This window comes from Crotalus tigris, unplaced genomic scaffold (assembly GCF_016545835.1).
Source record: "Crotalus tigris isolate CLP2741 ecotype Arizona unplaced genomic scaffold, ASM1654583v1 scf7180000017701.1507938, whole genome shotgun sequence".
Classification (NCBI taxonomy): Eukaryota; Metazoa; Chordata; class Lepidosauria; order Squamata; family Viperidae; genus Crotalus; species Crotalus tigris.
This window is the reverse complement of record NW_024096577.1, coordinates 78,571-104,367: the sequence shown is the minus strand read 5'-3', so window position 1 is coordinate 104,367 and position 25,797 is coordinate 78,571. Positions and strand designations below refer to the sequence as shown.

Here is a 25,797-nt window from a genome sequence, read left to right as displayed (position 1 = left end):
ACACTCTATTAGATCCAATTCTGGTCCTCTCTTTTACTCATGGATCTCTTGCAATCATCACTCTCTCAAAATCTGCTTTTCATTTTTATAACATTTATTTAAACTTTTATATTTTACCTTTTTGATGCACATTAAAAGGCAACTAAAAATCACAAAAATATAGTACCCTTCAAAGAAATTACTTTTAATCATTACGTGTCAAGTGCTGGATCAGGAACTTCAAGGTCTGTGTAAGGACCCACTTCAACTAACCCTCCAAGAAAGCAGAACTCTTGAAAGAGGCATTGTCTCAAAAGGATACTTTTATTATGGGTCAATGATAGTAGGGAAGTCAATGCGAGATCTGGGGAAAACCCCCTGCAAACGGTATAGTTAAGCTAGCAATATTCCTCCTCCCACCAAAGTCATAATGTCAATTTGAAATCCAGCCAATCCACAGGTGGCATGAAGCCTGGCTGGCTGGTACAGTTGGCATGCATCTCAAGGTCTTCTCCAGCTTTCTCTGTAACCGTCTCCCTGATAAGAGAGACACATTCCTTTCTCAAGATGATAGAGGCAGGAGAGGGGAAGTAGAAGGTGAAAGTTATCCTGAGCAAAAGCATGGTTCCCCCCCCCCAGCAGAATGGCAGGGCCAAAAGTAGAATAACTATGCAGGAGAAACAGTGAGGATTTGGGGACCTGACAGTCTGACATGAAAAGAGTTGCAGTATTTGGAGCCATATGGTTGGTTGAGTGATTCTGTTTAACGAGGGGTAACACTGAGCTGGTAAGATTTGGGGGCAACTGTCAAAAATCCAGCTATTGGTGATGTATCAAGGTCATCAGGACCACCCAATGGCTTCAGAGTAAAATGCTGCAAAATAGTTGTCAGGACAACAAATATTACGATGTCTGCCAATTTCTTGCCTAGACAAACCCGTTTGCCTGCAAGCAAGAATAAAGAAACAATAATTTATTTGTGACAGCTTGCTTAAAAAAGTAAAATGTCCAACAATGGGGTATCAAATGGAACAAACTTAATATGGGGGAAGCCCCAGTCATTTACTAGCTATTTTTGACATTTAAGATAATTCTTTCTGCATTCATTTGGAAATATGTTTGGCTGCTTTTCTATTTTTGCTTTCCAAAAATGTGACTAAAATATGCATTTGATCTTGAAAACCATAAGCATTAATATGAGTTCCTCCCTTGATTTCAGCTATAATATTAGGATATTTTTACCTGTGGAAAAAGGAATGAAGAATTCACTCTTTCTCAGAGCTCCCTTTTTGTCCAAGAAGTGCCCAACATCAAATTGTTGTGGGTTAGGGAATTCTCTACTGTCATACAAAGAGGACTTCAGAGCCAGAAATATAGTAGTTCCCTAGTTAGACAATAACAAGTTCAATGCTGAAGAGATTCTTTTTCAAGAAAGAGAGAGAGAGAAAAACATTGTGGCAGAAATGCATATACATCAAGATAAGTCCATCTTTGTGCTAGAATAGTTGATTTGAGGATTGATACCCCTCTAAAACCAATAATATATGTCACTGATGCTTTGATACGCATTCTAGAATGATTATGACTATAACCAGCAGAATTCTTATCCAGCATAACCAACAGAGAATTGTGGGAGTTTAAGCTCAACCAGCACGGTGTATACCAAGTTGGAATGTTATTATTCTGAGATAATTAAAATTGGCCTGGATAGAATTGCTCTGATACCTAAGAATGAGTAGGATAATTCCAGGTATGTAATACGAAAGGCTTGAGATTCATGTTTCAGGTATCCCATAGAAACAAATCTCTTGCTAGTAGCTACTACCAGCCTTTGTGAAATTACAGCCCTCAAAAGCTTATTCTGAATCCTTTAGCAAGGACTATGTGGATATAAACCTAGGGGACCCACAGCCATTCCTAGTGATGGATTGAGACTGGATGCAGCCGTAGTGATATATTACACATGTGAATAGTTTATGTATCAATATTGTTAAATATTTTTATTACTAGTGCACGGAATGCTTACTGAGAATAAGCCTTCCTTCATCTAAAATCACACATATTTGCTGGGACTGCAACTCCCAGAATTCCTTTGGGTGTGCATCTGCCCTTCTGTGAAACAATGCCAGATGGCAGACTGATACAATTTGTTTTGTGCTATGAGTGTTACCTGACTTTTGAATAATGTGCCTATGGCAATTTATTTTTTTTTAAAGATGAAACCAAGGCAAAAGCTAAATTTGATATATATATTTACCATAACTGCAATTTAAGTTCAAATGGGTGTATTTCTCACACATTTGTCTTTTATGCCAAAGTAACAATTGTAATGTGTCTGTTAATTAAGAAGGAATGAGAACATGTCAGATATGTATAAAGCTCTAGTTGCAGATTATATAGAGCAGCTAGACTCACCTTGGGAATGAAATACTGCCTGAAGGAAGTATCCTTGATCACAGCACGTGGCACATTCAGTGGCACAAGAGCTAGGCACCGATGAATTTCGTGGATTACAGCATCAGTGTAGGGCATCTTATCAAGATCTGCCATGCAGGGTGTTTGGGCTTGGCCAATTACAGAATCAATTTCTTGAAGAATTTTTTCTGGATAGAAAAATGTAAGTTGTAACACAAACTTCCCTGAAAAGCTGGCTCCATAGCTGAGCAAAGACATCTGCATAGTTTTTCATATTAAGAGCACCTGAGAATATTCTGATATAGTGCAATCTAACAGGTAAAATGCCATGATATTTCTTGGCTTTCAAACAATTTTTGTCAGTTTACTGTATGTATTGAGACCTGTTTATCAGACTATTTCTGAATTTTGATCTCCATGTCCCTTTTTGTCAATGTATCCAGTTAAAAGTAAGTCAATGTATACCAGAAATACACATTCATAGGAATTTTATTTGATAACTGTTATACAAAATGTAAGTATAATGTTTTCTACCACTAACCATTGATTACAAAGCTTAAGCAAATTGTGACAAAATTTTACCTGTATTTGCTGCAGAATTCTTCAAAATTGAATGCTGACTGAATGAAAACAATAGCGTAATTCTGTTTTAGACCCTCAAGTTTTTACTCTATTTTTCTTCTTCCTTTTCTTTCTACCATTCGTTTCTTTTTAATTTTGCATTTTTTTTAATATTTGTATATTTGTTTTAAAAAATAAAAGAATGAAATCCCTTAGTTTGACCATAGAAAAGTAGGCTTTCTGTGTTTACATTTGTTTTCACCATGGATGGTACACTTCTCTGTAAAGCTTAAATAGCAAATCCAGTATTTTTATCTTACCGTGTACTTTTGGGTATTTCATGAGAACCAGAAGTCCATATTTTAGGACAAGGCTGGTTGATTGTGCTCCTGCAGTGAAAAAGTCTAAGGTGCTCCTCACCAAATTGGGAAGATCAAAGGCAGAATGACTGTTCTGTCTCTCCTGTACAAAGTGTTGTGAAAGAAGACAAATATTTAGAAAGGCATTGTTGAACAAAATAACTTTTACTTTATGAGGTTTCTGTCACACAAAGGCTGAATTCGCGCATCTGCATGTATGATTTTTTAATTGTTTTTGCTTAGAATATTGTATGAACCTATTGAGATTTGTAAGTCATAATTTAAGGCTTAATGAGTTCTATGAATTAGTTGTGGTTTATTAAGTAAGCTGGGCTTAAGCAAAATTGGCTTAATGTAATGTCAATCCCATCTCTTATGTTGCTGTATGCACATCTTATATCTCTGTCTCCAAGGGCATTGTTATACTTCACAGGATTGGAATGTTTTAATCAATAGTTGGATATATGGTGTTCCAGCCATGAACAAAATCAGAATAAATTACAGTACAGTGACTTAATGAGGAAAAGAATCAAAGAAACACACACAGAAGAGTTGTGAGGGTTCCTGTGCAGTAGCAGTCCTCAGAAATCCAAGAACAGTCTAGCTTCTAGAAACCAGTTTTGGAGCCTAAGGACATAGTCTCCTCCACCTGCCTTTGTTAGGTCATACCTATAAACTATTAGAGATAGAGGTGAAAGAAGACCAAAGGTAAATCACCACCACCATTCCCTGGTCTGCCTGACAGTTTTAAAAAGTTGTAAACAAATCTTTTAAACATTTGTGCTGACCTCAAGCATTCCTCAACTGATCAGGAAAGAGAGATGGTGAGAAAGATGATATTTAACCCAATTTCCACCTGAATGCTATTATTCTACTGGCAATTAAATTCCACCCCAACACTTTCCTTCCAGTCTTCCACTTACTCCCCATGTAAACAAAGTATGTTAGGAAAGGCATTTAAATTCTTTTTTTTTTTAACTCTTTTCCTCCAAACTGATTAGGAAAGAGCTGAGCAATGAGAAAAGAGAACAGCTTTGGTGGAAGTTGAGACCATGGGCAATGGGTTTGAGGGGAACAAAAGGGGCAAGTGACATCATGAGCATCTAATTGTTGTGCAATTGGTGTGACAAATGTAAAGAATTACACAAACGGTGTCATTTATATAATATGTAATAATGCAAATTGAACAAACTATTGGTTCTAACGGTTGCCTATGGCTTTAGTTAAAAAAGTATTGTTTACGAAGTCACAGCCTAGTGAAGTCCTTCCCTGCAGCTACCATCTTCACTGAGTCAATCAAACATGATGAAATAGGGCCAGGTATCCTGGCACCTGGGCTTCACCAAGGAGTAGGGAAGACTGTAGGGACAGAAGACAAGCATTCTCACCAACAAGAATCTGCCCACTCTAGAGAGCCAATGTAACCCCTACAAATCCTTCTTGTAACAATATTCAAAACCTTAATAACATACAATAACATTTCCATTTATGCATTTTTATACCAAAGATATATAGTGAGATTTTCTTGTGATTATAAAAAGACATGCAAGGGGTGCAAGGGTTTGCAATGTGGCATATGCAGTGTTCTGATCATGCTTCTCCACACCAACTTCTTACGTGGAGTGGAGCCATCTGAGACATCCGATGGCCCCATGCTTATCTCAGACAAAGAACATTCCAAACTGGCTCGTGGCCAAGATATCCTGTGATGAACTTTACTGGCTCCTCCCTTCCTCCTACCACTGACCTATTAACATGGGATAGCTGACTAGCTAAACTACATTACCCATAAGCCATCTCTTAAGGAGACAGTACTTAACCCAATAAATGCCAAACATTCTAACACAGAGATCTTCATGGTCCAGAACATGCAGTACAATGCAGTGAGCCATGTTCAGATCTGTATATTGGGGGAACAAAGCAACCACTTCATAAATGCATGACACAACATGGGAAAATAAACTCATCAGGACAAGATTCAGCAGCCCATCTGCATTTAAAAGACAAAGGCTACTCTTTTGAAGACAGCAAAGTCCACCTTTTGAACAGAGAGGACCGCTGGTTTGAAAGAGGGGTCAAAGAGACCATCTATGTCAAAACTGAACAGCTCTCTCTCAATAGAGGGGGAAGAGTACGATATCATCTCTCTCCAGTCTACAACACAGTCCTTTCAGCAGTTCCAAGAAGGCTCCAACCCATTTGCATCACTCAGGTGACCTTGAGGACACAGATAAACCTCCAGGTGGCCTCAATGTCTCTCTAAAACAGTGGTTCTCAACCTGTGGGTCGGGACCCCATTTGGGGTCGAACAACCATTTCACGGGGGTCACCAAACAACGCAGTCCGCCATTTTTTTCCCTTTTTCCTTAGCTGTGCTACTCCCTTTTATTCTATTGGCTTTTGAAAGCCAATAGAATAGACTCTCTTGAATAGTCCAGGCTGTCTCTGCCCTGCTGAGCCCGCCAAAAGTCCCATTCTGCAAATGGTGCTGCACCAGTTGAGTAGTCCTCAACTTACGACCAGTTGAGTAGTCCTTAACTTACGACCGGTTGGGGGTCGCGGCATTAAAAAGGTAGAGAACCACTGCTCTAAAAGGATGCAAATGACCAGTTGTCTGCAAAGAGTATAAATCCTTCCATTCCTTGTCATCCAGTCAGAGTTGAAGAAACTTCTTGGATGAGAAGCAAAATATCTTCAGAGCAAAACAAGAAAGTCCAGTTGCCTCATGAAAAAGCATCTTTGGGACTCATATTTAAGTATTTGTCCACTAGGACTGCATTGTGCCTGAACATAAATTAATACATTCTCTTCTGAAATATTGATATTATTTGTCACTAGTTTTTTCTGAGATTTTTAATTTTCCTTAGTTTAATCAACAGCTCTGGGCAGTGGTGGGATTCAAATATGTGAACAACCAGTTCTCTGTGTGGATGCCACTTCCGGAAGTCCATTCTGGGCCTGGGCAACAAAAAATTAGCTACCGGTTCTGCTGAACTGGTGCAAACTGGCTGAATCCCACCACTGGCTCTGTGCTTTCTCAGTGCTCTCCCATCTAAATCTATTCAGGTCCAATCATACTTAACCTACTTTATCCTACTTATCTTAAAGATTAGATACTGTCATCTGTTGCAATCATACATTAAAACACACACTATTCACCCCCCTCCATCATCTACTGTATGGGCTAGAAAATATAAGATATGAGAATGAAGATTTGTGTTTATGAAGTCTTACCTCCTTCAGGCATCCTGCTATCATGGCTGTTTACTCTAACCATTAAACAAGATTGATCTGAGGAGTTGCCTCACAGACTGTTTGAGCCCCATTACCTTCTCCATTTTGATAAGAAAGGCATCAATAAAATCTCCTGAATGCTTGGGCTGCAGAGTCTCCTGATGCATTTTCACCTGCCTTGACACAAACTGTTTTAACTCCTCTGTATTTTTAAATATCTTTTGATGAGATCCAGGAAGATAATCCAAGATTGTTGGAAAAATATTGTACAGCTGTGAAGACAATGTTAAAACGTCATGATGAGGCACTAGACTGGTGTTTGTCAACTTCAGCAGTTTTAAGACGTGTAGACTTCAACTACTAGAATTCCCCAGCCAATCATTTCAGCATTTATTCTTTTGCAATGGAGAGAAATTGCCAAAAGCCTGAATCTTTTTCTATCCATATTCCTGATGTTTGGGTTATCCTGGCCCACCTCACAAATGGAATGGAAATTCCCATTGCACGATTCCCTCCTATACTTGCCTTGGTCATTGTGCAAGATTGAAGGTGGGCATTTTCATCCAACAAGTGAAGGAATCTCAGGAAATCCTTGTCCTCGTAATTAAAGCGTTTCCCAAAGGTAACTGAACATAAGATGTTGGTTGTTGTCTGGCTGAGGAAACTGGTGGGATCAAATGTCCTTCCTGCCAATAGACAAATATATTATTTCCAAACCAAAGGACTGAACACCTTAGATTACTAAACTCTAATCCAGGGATATCCACCCCTGTCAACTTTAAGACCTGGGGACTTCAACTCCCAGAACAGGCTTGTTGGGGAATTCTGGGAGTTGAAGTCCACAGGTCTTAAAGTGGCCAAGGTTGGAAACCCCTGCTCTAATCCAAGAAGAAAGGCCCTAACTTTTCATTGGTGGGTGAATGAACCATGATACCTTTTGGGATGCTCCAAGTGTTCCTAGCCTTTTCCTTATTTTTCTAACTTTTACTTCTTGAGGGTAAAGGATGTGAAGGATGTGTGTATATAATGTATGTTCTTATTTGTGGTTTTTACTTGTGTGTATTGTGCACTGTGTACAACACTTAATTTTGTTGTGAGTTACACAATGACAATATTCTATTCTATTCTATTCTATTCTGTTCTGTTCTGTTCTATTCTATTCTATTCTATTCTAATTCCACAGGTTTGCTAAAGAAGTCCACTTTAATGTGGTTTGGAGTGAGGAACTGATTTTTTTTACCATTAGTGCTCTTTAGTCTCTCCACTAAGAAACCAGCTTCCTTCTGGATTTTCTTTTCAATATTCTGGCCCATGTCCAACATCTCCAGTGTGGTCTCTGCAAAATGACGGAGTTGCTTCCATGTTTCTCCATTACTGAAGCCAATTCCTGAGGAGAGCAAAGAAATGAAAATGAATGGAAGAAGAGATTGCTCACAATGGTGAAACGTTGTCATTGGATTTCTTAAAATGCATTGCACAACAAATGTTTTTTCATAATGCTAATGAAAAAATTCTTGTGCTGCTTATCCAATCGTTTATGATGGAAAAAGATGAGGCAATGCAATGTACAATGTTATACTATGGAAATAAATAATCTTTCTGTCCCTCTGATTCAACAGTGTTCTCTCCAATTACCAGCAACCACACAGTCTTGCCTATCCTTTGCTACTTGAGCCTTTTCAAACTGTGTATTGAATTTGAAAGCTTCTTCAGGTCAGCAAATACTATATAATAATAATAATATTAATAAGCACCTGAAACATAACACCCCAGACTTAACAATTGTCGATAAGAAAGACAAAAAAGTCTGGATAGTGGACGTGGCAGTGCCTGGAGATAGCAGAATAGAAGAGAAAGAACTGGAGAAGATAACAAAATACAAAGACCTACAAATAGAAATAGAAAGACTGTGGCAAAAGCAAGCACGGGTAGTACCAATAGTCATAGGCTCCTTGGGCGCAATCCCAAAACAACTGGAGCACCACTTGAACACCATTGGCATTGACAAATTCGCTATTAGTCAATGGCAAAAGGCGGCCTTATTAGGAACTGCTTCCATCCTGCGACGATACCTGTAATACCATCAAACATCCACATCTGCCTATCCCAGGTCCTGGGTAAGGACTCAATAGGTAGACAAAATGCCAAATCCAGTCTGAACATCTGGCTGACTGTGCGATGATCGATAATAATAATAATAATAATAATAGTAATAATAATAATAAAGTTGGAAGGGACCTTGGAGGACATGTGGTCCAACCCCTTGTTCAGGCAGGAAACCCTATACCATTTTGGACAAATGGCTGTCCAGTCTCTTCTTAAAAACTTCCAGTGTTGGAGCATTCACTCCTTCTGTAGGCAGGTTGTTCCACTGGTTAATTGTTCTAACTGTCAGGAAGTTACTCCTTAGTTCTAGGTTGCTTCGCTCCTTGATTAGTTTCCATATGTTGCTTCTTGTCCTGCCTTCAGGCATCTTGAAAATAGCTTGACTCCCTCTTCTTTGTGGCAGCCCCTGAGATACTGGAATACTGCTATCGTCCTCATTAAACTAGACATATCCAATTCCAGCAGCCATTCCTTATATGCTTTAGCCTCCAGTCCCCTAATCATCTTTGTTGTTCTTCTCTGTACTCTGTACTCTTTCTAGAGTCTCAGGTACTGTAACTTTGGTCTTTATTTTGAACTGTGCTTGGTTTTCGAAGAAACAGACAAGGAAACAAAAAGTCAAACATATATCACCTCATCTCTACCCCCACTATTAAATGTTTATTTGAATTTCAAAAATTCACATAGTGCTATTACATTTCAACGTGCCCACAATTTTGATAAAAGTTGTTTCCAAGATGCTTCTCTCTTATATAAATAATGAGTTAAATTCTACCACTCCTTCTAAAAGCAACTTTAAGACTGGTGGATTTCAACTCCTAGAAGTCTATACCTGGAAGTTCATCTCCTATGCTGCCTGGGAAATTCTGGCAGTTGAAGTCCACAAGTCTTAAAGTTACTAGGGTTGGATATCCCTGTTCTAAAACAATGATTCAATACTGTGGTTTGTCATATAATAGATTTTACCAAAGGCTTTTTCAAGTAAAGCTACAGACCATATCTTTTCAAATCATCTACCCAATGAAATATCCAAATATTTCTATTTTGGTGGAGGTGGGGGTTGGTACCTTTGAGTCAGTGTTGAATCCCAGTGACTGCCGGGATAATTCTCTGTAGTTTTCTTGACAAGATTTCAGAAGTGGTTTGCCATTGCCTACTTTCTATGGCTGAGAGTATGTGACTGGCCCAAAGTGCACCCAATTGTCTTTGTATCTGAGGCAGGACTAGACCTCACAGTCTTCCAATTTCTACCCTGATGCCCTAACCACTACACCAGACTGGCTTCCATTGTTCAGCAATGATTAATGTGTTGCTAAAATAAAAAAAATGCGGTAATATTTTTTTTTAAGTACCGGTATGTGGTTTCTGATTCTGGCCATCAAACATATATAGCAAATCTAGCTTCAGACAGAATTGACTCTTTTTTGTTATTATTTAAGACATTTCTTCAGACATGTTTGTCTGAAAGTCTGGTACACTATCACATTCCTAATAAAGGTGGAAGAATGTTCCCTTTAGTTTACAGCCTTGCTAGCATCTCACTGAATATTGAAAAGATACATGAGATTTCTGTTGGGGTTTGATGCCACCAAAATACATTTTTACATTTCTTTTGTAAATTATAGATTCATTTGTAAACTTAATTGTAATTATAATGTCTTGATATTTTCACTTTTGTAAGTGTGTGTGTAGAGTGCATGAAACGCTATGTGTATGTACTACAGTACTGTATGACCTGTTTGAATAAGGAGGAGGAGGTCATTGTGTTTTGTTACTACATGATTCATCATGCTTGTGTTCTCAGCTTTTTCACTCATGCCTCTAATATGGAAGTTGCTTTGCCTGTTACAATCTTCAGCATCAGTCAGGAATACGTTCACATCCGTACTATCTTCTTCAATCTTCTTTATGCTAGAGGTACTGATTTAGTACTTTAATCAGAAACTTGACTAACTGAGCAACATCTAGTATTTTCCTTGATAAGTCTTGCGTAAGTGATGAATTCTTTCAGATACAGAGCTAGTTACAACTATAATTGAGCCCAACATTTCTAAGTGAGACAGATATTTAGTGATTGGTCTCATTTTATGACCTTTCTTGCCATATTTGTTAAGTGAATCACTGCAGTTGTTAAGTTAGTAACTCAGTTGTTAAGTGAACCTGTCTTTCCCATTAACTTGGCTTGACAGAAGGTTGCAAAAGGTCCTGGTACACTGCAACCATCATAAACATGAGTCAGTTGCCAAGAATCTGAAATAATGATGATGATGATGATGTTGGAAGGGACCTTGGAGGTCATCTAGTCCAACCCCCTGCTCAGGCAAGAAACCCTATACCATTTCAGACAAATGGCTGTCCAGTCTCTTCTTAAAGACTTCCAGTGTTGGAGCATTCACAGCTTCTGGAGGCAGGTTGCTCCACTGATTAATTGTTCTGACTGTCAGGAGGTTTCTCCTTAGTTCTAGGTTGCTTCTCTCCTTGATTAGTTTCTATCCGTTGCTTCTTGTCCTGCCTTCAGGCGCTTTGGAGAATAGCTTGATTCCCTTTTCTTTGTGACAACCTCTGAGATATTGGAACATTGCTATCATGTCCCCCTTCGTCCTTCTCTTCATTAAACTAGACATACCCAATTCCAGCAGGCATTCCTTATATGCTTTAGCCTCCAATCCCCTAATCATCTTTGTTGCTCTTCTCTGTACTCTTTCTAGAGTTTCAACATCTTTTTTACATTGTGGTAACCAAAACTGGATGCCGTATTCCAAGTGTGGCCTTACCAAGGCATTGTAAAGTGGTATTTTGTCCATGTGATGATGGGGATACTGCAACAATCATACTGTATATGTGAAAAATGTTCATAGGTCACTTTTTCAGTGCCATTGTAACTTCAAACGGTCACTAAATGAACTGTTGTAAGTTGAAGATTACCTGTACTTACTATTTTTTTTTCTCCCATTCCAGCTTCAGGTCCTGTTTAAATTCTTCAACTAAATGCTTAACAGAGTTAAAAATCCTCTGCATTTTGGCCTCATCTCCACTGGAGAAGGGCTGCTGGTTGGTTGTTTCCAGCTCTTTCAGGTACATTTTAATCCCTTTCTTTTGTTGCGAAATGCCTTTCCTGGTTACTGTGTATTTTTAAAAAGTCTTTAGAATTCAGTGGAGGAATTCAGTGGAGATAAGGAGTTGATAATATCTAGGTAAGAGTCTGATTCTAGGACAAGCATTCAGCTGTTTTCAACTGAGGCTGAACTACACCCATCATTTCCTTCAGGGTCTTTTTAAGAGCTTGAGGAACCTGGGGCAGAATGTTCATTTGGAGGATTTGCCCCTGCACTCATTTTTCTCCTAATGTCCCATTTAATGTAATTTTTCTCCATTTCTTTTTATATATTGAAATCAACATCCAAGTAATGGTGAGGACAGGGGGGGAGACTTGAAATGATGTTTGCTGATGTAATTTAACTCAGTGTTTTACAGATTTAACAACTTTAATTCTGCGGTTGAAAAACAATGCTTTAACTGAATAGCTTTGCTGCCTTGAATAAAGGGGGCGTGATGGCCTAGCACAGTGTTTCTCAACCTTGACAATTTTAAGGCATGTGGACTTCAATTCCCAGATTTCCACAGCCAGCATTGCTGGTTGTGGAATTCTGGGAGTTGAAGTCCACATGCCTTAAAATTGTCAAGGTTGAGAAACACTGGGCCTATTCTGACACCAACTTGATCTCTTTTAAATCCTGTCAGATAGTTAACTCAAAAGAAACAATCTTATAATAAACAAATACCCTTGGATGCCAGATCTATGTTGCTTCTGTAAAGTCTCATAGGAGTGTAACTGGGTGGCGATGGTACATCGTTTCCAGGAGTAGGGGCGTGTGCCATGTTTGGTTGGTAACTTCCTTCGGCGCATTGGTGGCTGGGTGTATTTTGCCATGTCACGTGCAAGGGACCTTGTTGGCGTGGTCTGAACTCTGCTGCTCTGGCATTGAGCTGAGGGAGCCCAGGCTCTTGCTTGCTTACGTGTTGGAAGGTCTGTGTTTCTGGTAGAGTGTAGCTAGCTTCCTGGTAGGCTGTCAGAGCTGATGCTCGAGGCTGTCCCTTGTAGTCAGGATTGGTGGCAGTTCCTTGGGGCGCTGCCTCCTGTTGGTGCAGCAGGGACTCTAGTGACTCTAGAGTGGCTCTAACTCTTTCAATCTCTTCCCTGAGCAATGGCTGGTGCTGCTGTAGGGCTGTTGGCGCTATAGGTGGATCCATCCGATTGTCATTAGTGGTGTGGTTTGCTGGGTTCTGTGGGGTAATAACGGTGGGAAGATCTAGTGGCACTCCCCGCTGTGCAGTTGTTGCCATTGCTGGGTTAATAATGGTGGAAAGATCTTGTGGCACTCCCCGCTGTGCAGTCATTGCCATTGCTGGTAATCCCATTAGGTTCGATGTGGCAACAACGGCGGGAGGATCTCGTGACCTAGGTGTCGTGACATCAACTCTGCAGTTGACCAGCGAATCAGGTCGTTGAGATTCCTCTGTTTGTCTACTCTGTCTTGGGGGGCTTGTGGCTGGCTGTGGTGCTCTCATCTGTGCATTCTGGAGTGCGCTTTGGTTGTCCACATAGGCTAGTACACGGCTGTGAGAACTTTCCCTTCCTAGACTTTCCAAATTGGGCGTTGACATGGCATCTTCTAACTCTCTCTGCAGGATCGCTTCTATTGCGGCTGCCTCTTTTGCTCTCTGTCATCGCTGGAAAATCTCGAAGTTGGCCTGAGCTTTGGCCAAGTCTTCTCTATGTAGCTTGTCATCTACTGCTGCTTCTGCAGCAATGTTGGCCATTGCGGTATTAATCCGTGCTTCCCTGAGACGGGCGGCAATACTCTCTGCTCTTGAGGCTCGAGATGCGTGGCTCTGGCGAGATGCCTTTGAATGGCGGGAGGATCCTGTGATATGCGAGTGTTGGGACACGCTGGAGTGTGCCTTGGACATGTGGCGAAAGGATGAGGCCTTTCCAGACACATGGGATGGTGCATGTGAATAGCGGGAAACTTCGGACTCGGCTCTGTTGACCGGTTTGCCTTTCTGGTGAGGGTCAGGCTGTGGGGAACCATGTGAGCTCACTAGAAGCTTCTTACGTTCCTTGTTTATTAGCCTGAGGCTTTGCATCTCGCTGTCGACTCTTAGGTCTCTTAACTGTTCTTGAATGTCCTTGAGTTGCTGTTCAGAGTCCATCCATTGCACGTAGGCGTCTTCCTTATCTCCTTCCACTGCGTGTGCCCAGTCTGGGGAGAGTTCCTCCTTCTGTTCGTGGTAGAGTTTGTATAATCTCTCCCAGCCTCTTTCATGGCGCCTGTGGATGGTGTGCCATTTCTCCATCAGATGTGAGTGCATGGCTTCTGTGAGCTTTCTGTGTTGTCTAAGATCGTATTGACCCTGAGACATTATTGGCTTTGTTGAGGCTTGAGTTTCAGCCTCTGCGTACTGGTCAAGGTTGGCTGTTTGCAGCATCTCTCCTTGACTGGCTGGTTGGGGTGTCTCATCTAGGCTGGTTAATTGAACCCCTTTGTCCGAATCAATAAGACACTCCTCCATGGTTAGGGTAAGTTCCGTGTCCTTCTCAGCTATTTTGAAGAGAATTTGAATAACTTCTCTCTTTGACCACTAGGGGTCGCTACTTGTAGATCAGCTTCTGCGGTGCTGTCTGTGGGTGGAGATGCCACTGGGTGCGTTCTCCTGTGTTTGTGAGTACTTCAGTGCAGTTCACCCTTTCACCGCTAGGGGTCACTTGCTGTGGGTCAGCTACCAGGGTGCTCTGGCTTTGAGGTTCACCCGTTGTCCACTAGAGGGGCTTCTCTGGGTGCGGTTAAAGGCTTGCGTGTAGAGCTTCCTTTAACCACTAGGGGGCGTCTGGAGAAAGGCTAGCCAAATTCTTCCTATTGCCACGTTACTGCTAGTGAGCCACTGAGAGAATGTAGAGGTACAAACTCCCACCTGGTCATTTGCAGGCTGGGACTCTGGGTCACCAGCTGTGATAATAAGTGAAGGCAATTGGCTCTTGCTACCTGTCTCTCAAGCTGGAACAGCTTAGCCTTCAGCTTGAGTGAGTGAGTGAGTACTTTTGGTAAGTTCACTCCGTGCCCTCTAGGGGGTGTTGAAAAGGCTGGCCAAATTCTTCCTATTACCACGTTACTGCTAGTGAGCCACTGAGAGAATGTAGAGGTACAAACTCCCACTTGGTCAGTTGCAGGCTGGCACTCCGGGTCATCAGCTGTGATAATGAGCGAAGAGACTTGGCTTTGATTTCTCAAGCTGGAACAGCTTAGTGCTCAGCTTGGGTAAGTGAGTGAATGCTTCTGATAAGATCACTCTGTGCCCTCTGGGGGGTGTTGGTAGCTTGGGATAACTTTAAGTAGCTTGCACTTTAACTAACAGATTTGCTCTGTTGTGTGCTGAATTAATTGTAGCTGTTGTGACTCAGCTAGAAAAAAAAAATTGCATGACCACCAGGGGGTGCTTCTGCGATGATTCCTTCTTATAACATTGGCTGAAATTCCGAGCATACCTAGGGCTGTCACTATGGCAACAGATGAGTTTATTGAAAGGCAATAAACCTTGCTTTTGTCTGAACTTTAGAGGCAGTCATTAAACAGTTCTTTGTTTCAGGCTGCGTGATTCACTGGCAAAAAGGGGAGGGGGAAAAACCCAAGCTCCTTTTGGTGTTAAAATTCAAACTTTTCAAGCAAGGAACAAAGTGTAGATTTTTGTTTTTCTTTCTCTCCGTTATAAACATTAATTTGAGAACAGGACCAAAGTAATTTTGAATCAGATACAAGGCACTTTTCACTTTGAAGGTTAGCTAGCAAGCGAATTAGCATAACAAAACTTCAGAATCACTCCTTGAAAGCTGTTTTGGCTTTGCAGGCTTTTACAAGCATCAAGAGAATCTTTACTTCCTTGAAGGTTTATGCAGAGAAAAGGCTAACCAATTTGATTCTCTTTCTTCAAACTGTTGCAGCTTTGAGGGGAGAATTAAACTTTGCCAATTTACTATTTGCTTTCAAAAGATGGCACAAATTATGAGTACATATTCTTACTATTCTGACACGAACTTGATCTCTTTTAAATCCTGTCAGATAGTTAACTCAAAAGAAACGATCTTATAATAAACAAATATATTTTAATGAGAAAGATTACTTGCGTTCACGTTGAGATTGGTGTTGCTGCAAATACATGTTTGTTCATCTTTCAGATCCTTTCCTTAGGTAAGAATATGTTGCTCTTTACACCATCTTTATGTTTATAGGGAGACCTTCTATGGTCCATGCTTCTTACAGACAAAGAGATTCCCAAGTGGCTTGTGTCCAGGAAGTCTCCCCAAGACCTTTGGAACTCCTCCCACTGACCCATCTACATACCTAGCATTTAACCCAATAACTGCCAGACCTTCCAACATAGAGCTGGGCCATAGCTATATGGGCCAGAACAGGGCCCCTAGCAGTTAAGATGCTGGGCTTATTGATCAGAAGGTTCAAGACCCAACTACCACATGGAGCTCCCATTACTTGCTCCAGCTCTGTCCCCCTTACAGTTTGAAAGCATGCAAATTCAAGAAGATAAATAGCTACCACTTCATTGGGAAGGTAACATTCCGTGCAACTCAGTGTATAACTATGGACAGGGGAAACCTTTACTTTTAATAAAACATCTATCTGAATATTTCAAATACAGAATTAGTCTTCAGTGAACATCTCCATACAAGAAATTCAGAGCAAGTAACTCCTTTGCCCTCTAAAAAAGTTTGACTGCCTCATCAAAAGAAATTAAATTACTATCCCTTGGCTTACTATTCTTTAACCTGAACTTTGTATCCTGTCTCATAATTAGTGTTTACACACAGACTCATTTAGTCTGGAATAGCTGATCAGCCCATACTGTCTTCGTCCTTTGCTTTCCACTGTCATAGTAATAATAATAATAATAATAATAATAATAATAATAATAATAATAATAATAATAATAATAGTAAAGTTGGAAGGGACCTTGGAGGTCATCTAATCCAATCCCCTGCTCAGGCAGGAAACCCTATACCATTTCGGACAAATGGCTGTCCAGTCTCTTCTTAAAAACCTCCAATGTTGGAGCATGCACCGCTTCTGGAGGCAGGTTGTTCCACTGGTTAATTGTTCTAGTGGATGTGTATGGCTGGTATATATTTCTTCTTTTCTTTGCACCTAAATCTCCTAATAAACTTCATAGATAAAGAAAAAAATCAGGACCAAGCAATAAATGGGGTTTTGACTAGGCAAATGGTTGGAAAGTAAGACTTGACTTGCCTCTCTCAAACCAGTTGCTGAGTTAGACAATGGTTTTAACTGATAAAAAGAGAGAATAAGTTTATGGAATATGTAGTTCCATCAAAATTCAGTTTCCCTTGATTCTTGCCATCTGTATATTTTAGGACACAGAAACAGTGTAATATAGTGCCAGAAATATCAGACTGGAAAGACGTAAGTTTCACGTTAGTACTAGACAAATTCAGTAAGTGTCTGTGGACCAATCATTCTCTTTCAGCCCAACTTGCCTCACAAGGTTGTGGGAAAAATCTGGAACACTTCTATTTAAGCCATCTCAGATAGAAAGTATGCTATGACTCCAAAGATCAATCAGCTGTCACTATTCCCTATGGAGTCCAGTGGACAAAACTGGGTCTATGAGACACCAAGTGAGAGTGATCTCTAAAGAAGCAACAGAATGACAGAGTTGGAAAGGACCTTGGAGGTCTTCTAGTCCAACCCCCTGCTCAGGCAGGAAACCCTATACCATTTCAGACAAATGTTTGTCCAATCTCTTCTTAAGTGATGGAGAACCTATAGCATTTTGGTAGTTGCTAAACCATAACCTTAATGACTCCAGAAAGCATAGCCAATAGTTAGGATTCAAAGTTCAACAATATCAGTGGGTACAGGGATTCCCTACTCATGCTGTAGAGGTTGGATGTAATGTGTGGCTGAAAAAGCAGTCACTGATGCAAGAATGGTTGTTTTCTAAAATCTACTTTTGTTTTGTCTGCAGAGTTGGTCATGCTTGTGTAGATTTGGCCTTTTTTGTGGTTAAGCCCTTCAAACAAACCTGTTCCATTGGCGGTTTTCATAAGGATGGGTGATGCTCCTCTGCCACCAAACTCATCTCCTTGTGCAACCAAGGCTTCCATCACTACATTATGTCCATACAGCACCACAGCTGGTGTACAGCCCAAGTAGATAGTGAATACTGGTCCATACTTCTGACTTAGCTATAGAGGAGAAACCATAAGCTCTGGTGTGACTTAGTTTCATTTGACAATAGTTTACACAAGGATGTTCTGAAGAACCGAGAGCTATTATGCACATAAAGCTTTTCTATAACTTTCTCAAGTAGCTTTATCTTGTTTGAGAGCTATTCAAACAAGGCTGGTAATAAATTCTTCAGTCACATAGATAAATCAAGACTTCTCATTTTTAGTGGTCCACTGTAGATTGATACTAGATACATGACAACCTGTTCTTTGGCCATTAGTAGAAAGCACATCCTTCTCCTTATTCTGTAGGATTTTTAAAGTTCTAAGTACTGTGTGATTCAAAAAACCAGGTCCCCATCAGAGTCATTGTCAGTCACAAGTCTTTATTGATCTTTTAAAATCCAGATCTATAGAGGTAGGATATGCTCTCTGTTCGAAGTACAAAGGATCAGGATCATAAACCTTACAATGATTTGTCCTCTCTGGAACATTTGGTAGGACTTTGATGCACTTTGAACTGGCATCTCCCTAATTTCTACTCAGCTGGGGATGTTCCTCCCTCTTTCATGAGGACCAGCTCTGTGGAAAGACAGCAGGACCATTGCTTGGGGACTATGTGGTGATTTCATTTGGGCCTCATCCTGACATTATCAGACCTGGCAATTAGAATAGGGATGGGCAACCTTTGGTCCTAACTTTCAAACTTGGTCTACGAGAGATTAATTTAGACTGGCTGATAAAAGCTCCCGGCAGCTCACTAATTTAAGAAGGATACCAGCAAGAGGGAGAGGAGAGATGAGGATCAGGAGAATAACTATATTCAAGAGATAAAATAGTATCCTACATACTTTTGGTTCTGGCCTCCTGCTTTTTTTTTTCATCACCGACCCAGTGACCCTATACATGTTACGTCTTGCAGTTCTTGACTGAAAAATGTTCTGCACACCTGTGTTACAGGAAAGATTTGTGCCTGAGTTAACTTGTTTTCCTCCTTCTTTCTCATGTCTTTGTAGATTTCAAACCTGTAGGAAGGGACCATTAATTGCTGCAATCATTTAAGACACTCTGGGAGCTTTCTAAAAGGGCAGCTTTTCTTTTCCAGTCACATTGCTAGGGGTCAGTCTATTAGAGGTGCTACATGTAGGCAATGGAGAGGGCTTCATCCAAAGTGAGACTATTGCCCAGTTTTCTTTGCCTCACCCCTGTACATGCTCATGAGACTGAACAGTGAAGATTGCCTCTGTCAGAACCATATCTAGGAATTGTTTCCAGAGGCGTTTTCCTTCCACCTCTTCTATATTTACTTCCTTCTCATTCCTCCCCTGTAGGGTTACTTCTCTGGGTTTCACCCAGCTGCATGAGAACATCACAACAGCATAGGTTTTTTCTTTCTCTGAAATGATACTCCCAATTAGTCAGGAAGATATCCAACCTGAGCTTCTTCTTGCATTGCTGCCTGATCTGAGTTGAGCAGGATTTTCTCCCAGTTAATAATAGGCAGAATTGGTTATGAAGCTGACATGATCATCTTACACTCAGCATCTTCTAGTTCAGTGTTAAGTCCACATGCCTTAAAATTGTCAAGGTTGAGAAACACTGTTCTAGTTCCTTTCTGTGGTTATAATGCATTCTTTCTTGAACTGGAAGGGCTGGAAGAGGCCACACTTGCATTCTAACACAAGGGGATTTAGCCACTATGCTCTCTTTTAAGTAGTACACTAATATTGCATATTTTATGCCAGTATCTAGTTTTGTTTAGCAAATTTATAGTTATAAATTTAATATAGTTACATTTTATAGTTTACATCTAGTTTTATATAGCAAATCAATCAACCAACCAACCAACCAATCAATCAATCAGGCAGGCAGGCCTCCATTGTACTTATTTACCTTCTCCAAGGATCTGGGAAAATTCTTAGTATCCAGCTGCAGAAAATTTCCAATCAATGGGAGAGGGAAAGGACCAGGAGGCATCCTCCTCCTTTGAGAAGTCTTTCTCCAGATTGACATAAAAAGAAGGCAGGTCACAAAGAGCAGGACGATATTTGTGAGTCCGAAAGGCTCCATCGTGCAAAGCAGGAGTCAAAGTCGTAGAATTGACTGAAGATGTTTCATCACCCAAGATGTACAAAAGCAGTGAGATGAAGGAGGGGCTGCAGTTAGCCAAACACGTTCAAGTAAAACAGACTCTGCTGCACGTACAGGTCTTACATCTTTTGCCAGCTCAGAGTCCTCTGTAAGTTTCCTGCTTTTGTGAGAGAAGCTTTGAGTATGTAGTTTGATCCTACAGCTACAAATACATGGAATTCCTACAAAACTTACAATGTTGTATGCATAAAAATGAGGGCACTGAAGCATAACACTTCATAATCAAACTAGACCCAGCAGAACCTTGCTTCCATTAAAATGAGTGACTTATAGTTCACCTTTATGCTTCCCCATTCTGCTCCATCTCTCATTTTGCTTTCATACACCCCCAAGATCTTTTATTTCCTGCAGCTATTAATTGTGTTTCTCTGCTTTCAAAGGTCTTTTTTCCCCCTGTTCAAAAGTTGGAACTCCTGGAAAGAACTATCTTCTAAATGGGTCATATGATCTAATGGTTAATGTGATTTCATACTCTGGAGTCCAAGTGCTACAAAATGAGCAACACCTTCTTCAAGAAACAAAAATGAAGAGAATTAAGGTGCACTAGAAAAATACACAAGTTTCTTTTTAAGTGTGAGCAGAACCTCCAAGGACCATAATTAAAAAAAAAAATGGACAAGCCAAGTCAATTTGCAACATGAAGTAAAAGGGATATATTGAGAGCATGAAAGCACCAGCTTGGGGGATTCTTCAAAGAATGACACATTTCCTGTTAATATTGGATCTAGTATATTGTTTTATACATGATCCTCATTTAGTGATCACAACTGGAACTGGCAACTCAGTTGTTTACTGAAGCAGTCTGTAGCAGTGAACGTACCGGTATGATTAGAGGTAGTCCTTGACTTATGACTACAATTGAGTTTGGAATTTTGGCTGTCATTGTGGTTGTTAAGTGAGACACCGAACATGACAGCCTCATTTAACGATCATAATCCAAGCTCGTTCTGTTGTAGTTAAGTGACTGTGCAGAGGGCCTCAGGGAAGGGAGAAACTGTATGGGGCCTGGTGCCCACTTGCATACCAAAACTTGCTGTCCATTGGGAGGAGGGAGCTGGCCAGGCCCACTGATCCTCTCCCTGTCCCACCACGCCTAAGTTCATTTACCTTTCCACCATCTTGCTCCATCCTGTACGCTGGCCCCATTCTCGTAATGGTTTGGAAGGCTCTTTCTCCAAATTACATAATAACAATGGTGCTTGCTAACGTTTTCTACTCTGGAGAGGAAACCACTAGCAAAGTCAGCATTCTGAAAGGCTTTTGAGTCTCAGTGTTTCAGAACGTGGAGGCTCAGACCCATTAGCATCTTCTCCTCTGGAACCCACCTCCTTTGCTAGTGTTCTTCTCCTCTTTGGCTTTGCTAACATTTTTGCTAGATACGAGGTCTGTTCTTCTAGTGCAGGGGTCTGCAACCTTGACAACTTTAAGACTTGTGGACTTCAGCTATGCTGGCTGAGGCATTCTGGGAGCTGAAGTCCACAAGTCTTAAAGCTGTCAAGGTTGCAGACTCCTGTTCTAGTGCATAAGATTTCCCTTCCCTGCATAAAGCAGAGGAGAACATCTTTCAGCATATTGAGAGAACCTCATATCTTTTGCTCAGTTTGCAACATTCCCTGCCGGCTTTTCCCGAAGCCGGCAGAGAAGTTTGCAAATGATCACATGATCAGAAGGCACTTGGCTATCCATTGTAAATACGAACAGATGGCTAAGTGCCCAAAATGCAGTCATGTGTCTGGAGGGAGATTAATAATAATAATAATAAAGTTGGAAGGGACCTTGGAGGTCATCTAGTCCAACCCCCTGCTCAGGCAGGAAACCCTATACCATTTTGGAGAAATGGCTGTCCAGTCTCTTCTTAAAAACTTTATAATGCCTGGAAGTACTTTACAAGCTGCAAAGTAACTGTTCTGTGGCTACCGTGAATGGTTATCAAATGACTGGTTGTTAAGTCAGGAACTATTTGTGTGCTTATGATCTTATTTCAGCTTTCCTTTGCTTTACAAACTGCAAAGGTTGTAAATGCAAGAATTAGTCACAAAGTTACTTTTTTCACCAGTCATAACTGCAAATGGTTGCTAAATGAGGCAGCTACTAAACAAGGACTACATCTATCCCACTTTTTAGAAATATGCATCAATTGTAAACTTGGTGTACCAATGGAAAAGAAAAAGAAGAAAAACTGATAGAAAAAAATATTCTAGTTTGTTCATATCTCCTGGGGCATACTTTTCTCTGGTACAGAACTTTCCCCTTCTTTCACAGTTGCTCTGGAAATTACTCTGCCTCAAATTCCTCTAGTTTGAGCTTTAGCTTCAGGCAGCGTGAACTCTTTTACTGCAAAAATGTAGCTCACTCTGAAAAACCTGTTTTACATTCGCAAGTTATGAAACTCAGATAAGATTAATAGGCATGCTAAGTACTGGTTTTTTTTTTTTATTGAAAATTTTTAAAATTTTACAGAATAAGAAAAAAACAACCCTCCCCAACCCACCCCAACCCTCCCAGTCCCTCCCTCAACTTTCCCAGAGCTGAATATAGGCTTAATTAAATTTTCTTGAATTCTTAAAAAATATATATATATAAACCATAGATAAGTCTAAATACATTACTTAAACTACTAATAGAATAATTAACAATAATATATATATATATATATATATATAAAGAGATAAATATTAAAGAAAAAAAAAGAGAAAATACCTAAAAAAAAGAAAAATAAAGAGAAAGAAGAAAAGAAATATAAGAAAATAAAATAATAAAACATATAAAGAAAAAGAAAAAATAATACAATCTATAAAATATTAAAATTTGTATATAAATTATTGATAAACTAAGCAATATTTTTTTATATCCAACTGATGTTGTATAAAATCTATCCATTTTTCCCATACCACAAAAAACTTCTCTTGTGACTGATCCTTTAAAAAAGCCGAAATCTTTGCCATTTCTGCCAGATAAGATACTTTAAAAAACCACTCTTGCAAGATAGGCAAAGATTCCTTCTTCCAATATTGCCCTACTAACAACCTTGCGGCTGTAATTAAATTTAACATCAATATAACCTCCTTAGTATCACAATCGGTAACAATACCTAGCAGAAACAATTGTGGGGTAAATTTTACCCTCTTTCTAAAAATTCTTTGAATATTCCACCATATCTTAATCCAAAAGGCTTTTATATTTTTACACGACCACCAAATATGGTAATAAGTAGCATCCAAACAACCACATCTCCAACATTTGGGCTGTAAGTCGGGATACATACGAGACATTTTTTGTGGATCAAGGTGCCATCTATAAAACATTTTATAAAAATTCTCCCTTAAGTTCTGGGCTTGTGTAAATTTAACATTTCTCACCCAGATGATTTCCCAGGTATCTAGTAGAACTGGTTCACCAAAATTTTGTGCCCATTTAATCATACATTTTTTAATTAATTCTGGTTCTGAGTCCAATTCTACTAGCAACCCATAGATTCTCTTAATATGAGTTCGTCTTTGATCTTTTACTTGTTTAACACAATTTTCATCTTCTCTAAGCCAGCCCACATTACGATCTATCTTCCATCTGTCCGCTATTTGTCTGTACTGAAACCATGAATATATAATATTTTCTTGTGCTAAATCTTCCAAAGATTTTAACTGCCAAATTTTACCATCCCATCTAAGCAATTGTGAATAAAAAGCACTATCCATCTTAACTCCTCTCCTTATCCCCTCTATCGCATGCCAAGGTATAGCCCATAATGGTATTTTAGAATCACTTCTGTAGTATTTCCTCCAAACCCGAAGTAGAGAAATCCTTATGAGATTTAAAAACCCGGTCAACTTTTTTGTTAAAAATTAAATAGGCATGCCATCCAAAAAGTAAATCCCAACCCTCCAAGAGGAGTATTTCTACATTTGTTAAGTTAACCCAATCACTAATTAATGTTAAGGCCACAGCATCATAATACAATTTCAAATTCGGTACCTTGAGTCCACCTCTCTCACGAATATCTTGTATAATTTTAAGCTTTACTCTTGGTTTTTTCCCCGCCCAGATAAATTTATTGATACCTTTCTGCCATTCATTTAAATTGACCTCATTCTTTAAGATAGGTATCATTTGAAATAAGAAAAGGAATTTAGGCAGGACATTCATTTTAATCACCGCAATTCTTCCCAAAAGAGATAATTGCAACTTCTCCCAATTTTTCAAGTCTCTTTGTATCCTGACCCACAACCTTTCATAATTATTTTTATACAATTTTACATTAGAGACAGATAAAGTAACCCCCAAATATTTTACCTTATCAACAACCTCAAAATCTGTCAGATTAACCAAAGTCTGCTTATCCATATTAGTCATATTTTTGGGTAGTATTTTAGTCTTATTGTTATTAATTTTAAAACCCGAAACCCGTCCATATTGATATATCAATTGTAATAACTCTATTACAGAGTGAGTAGGTTGGGACAGGGTAACCACTAAGTCATCTGCAAAAGCTCTTAGTTTATATTCTTTTTTGTTAACTTCTATTCCTTTTATTTGCTGTGATTCTCGAATTTTAATCAACAATATTTCCAAAGTTAAAACAAACAGCAAAGGTGACAATGGACATCCCTGTCTGGTCCCCTTTTCTATTGTAAAAACCTCTGACAAGCCCCCATTTTTCATTTTATCGATTAGTCTTAACATAAATTGCCAATTCAATTGGTCAAAAGCTTTCTCAGCATCTAGAAATATCAATCCTGCAGAGACTTGATTATTTTTATCTAGATATTCTAATAAGTTAATAATTTGTCTGACATTATTCTTCATATGCCTTCCAGTTATAAAACCCGTTTGATCCTTATGTATAATCTGACACAAAACCCTCATAAGCCTATTAGCTAATATTTTTACAAAAATCTTATAATCTACATTTAAAAGAGATATAGGTCTATAATTCTTTGGTAGAGTAAGATCTTGATCTTCTTTTGGAATTAAAGATATAAAGGCTCTGCCCCATGACGGGGGAGTCTCTAAACCCTGTAATATATTATTAAAAAGCTGTCTTAAAGGTTGAATCATCTCTTGTACCAAAGTTTTATAATAAATAGATGTCAAACCATCCGTACCCGGTGCTTTACCTAATTTTAATTCTTTAATCACTGTCTCAATTTCCTCATTAATAATTGAACTATTAATTTCTTGTTTCTGATCTTCTGTTAATTTAGGGAAGTTGGCTTCATTTAAATAATTATCTATATCTGAGACCTGTATTTTGGTACTCTTATATAATTTTTGATAATAATCTAAAAAAGATTTCTTAATCAACTCCTTCTGATATACCAATTTACCATTATGATTTATTTTATCTATAATTCTCTGTCTCTGTTGCTTTCTGAGTTGGTAAGCCAACCATCTCCCTGGTTTATTAGCATTACAAAATGTATTTTGTCTCATATACAGTAAGTTAGTTGCAGTTTGATCAGCCATCAACATATTAAATTGTGATTTAAGCAATTTTATAGATTCTTTAACCTTTTCATCTGTAGGATTTGAAATCAAAATTTTTTCTTTTAATTTAATCTCATCTTCCAAATCCTTACGTTTCTGAATCTGCTTTTGTCTGTGAGTATTATTCATTTGTATCAAGATCCCACGCATGAAGGCTTTACCTGCATCCCATACCATTGACATTGATGTTCCCTTATGCATATTTAAAACAAAATAATCCTTTAAATGCTCCTTTAATTTTTGAACATTCTT

General features: G+C 39.3%; 1 protein-coding gene across 4 annotated transcripts; it reads right to left on the bottom strand.

Moving 5' to 3' along the window:
• Positions 1 to 284: 284 nt before the first annotated feature.
• LOC120305952 (cytochrome P450 2H2) lies at positions 285 to 20,043 on the bottom strand. 4 transcript variants are annotated; one of them, XM_039338426.1, is made up of 10 exons: positions 19,804 to 19,807; positions 18,762 to 18,859; positions 17,766 to 17,928; positions 7,789 to 7,935; positions 7,074 to 7,234; positions 6,644 to 6,820; positions 3,276 to 3,417; positions 2,395 to 2,582; positions 1,222 to 1,363; positions 290 to 924 (listed from the first exon to the last, which is right to left on the bottom strand). In XM_039338426.1, exons 2-10 carry the CDS (start codon positions 18,816 to 18,818, stop codon positions 743 to 745), a joined length of 1,359 nt encoding a protein of 452 aa, XP_039194360.1. In that variant the 5' UTR covers positions 18,819 to 18,859; positions 19,804 to 19,807; the 3' UTR covers positions 290 to 742. The 4 variants fall into 4 exon arrangements, with proteins under 4 accessions (XP_039194359.1, XP_039194360.1, XP_039194358.1 ...); XM_039338425.1 differs by lacking the exon at positions 18,762 to 18,859 and having other exon boundaries at positions 285 to 516; positions 19,804 to 20,043; XM_039338424.1 differs by lacking the exon at positions 18,762 to 18,859 and having other exon boundaries at positions 19,804 to 20,039.
• Positions 20,044 to 25,797: the final 5,754 nt, after the last annotated feature.

Coding starts and splice junctions, on each gene's coding strand:
- LOC120305952 (XM_039338424.1), bottom strand. CDS start 19,980: ATGGAGCCTTTCGGACTCACAAATATCGTCCTGCTCTTTGTGACCTGC. Junction 7,235..7,788: donor GAGACTAAAGAGCACTAATG/GTAAAAAAAATC, acceptor GTCTATTGGCAG/GAAGGACATTTGATCCCACC. Junction 925..1,221: donor CTTCATTCCTTTTTCCACAG/GTAAAAATATCC, acceptor TCTTGCTTGCAG/GCAAACGGGTTTGTCTAGGC.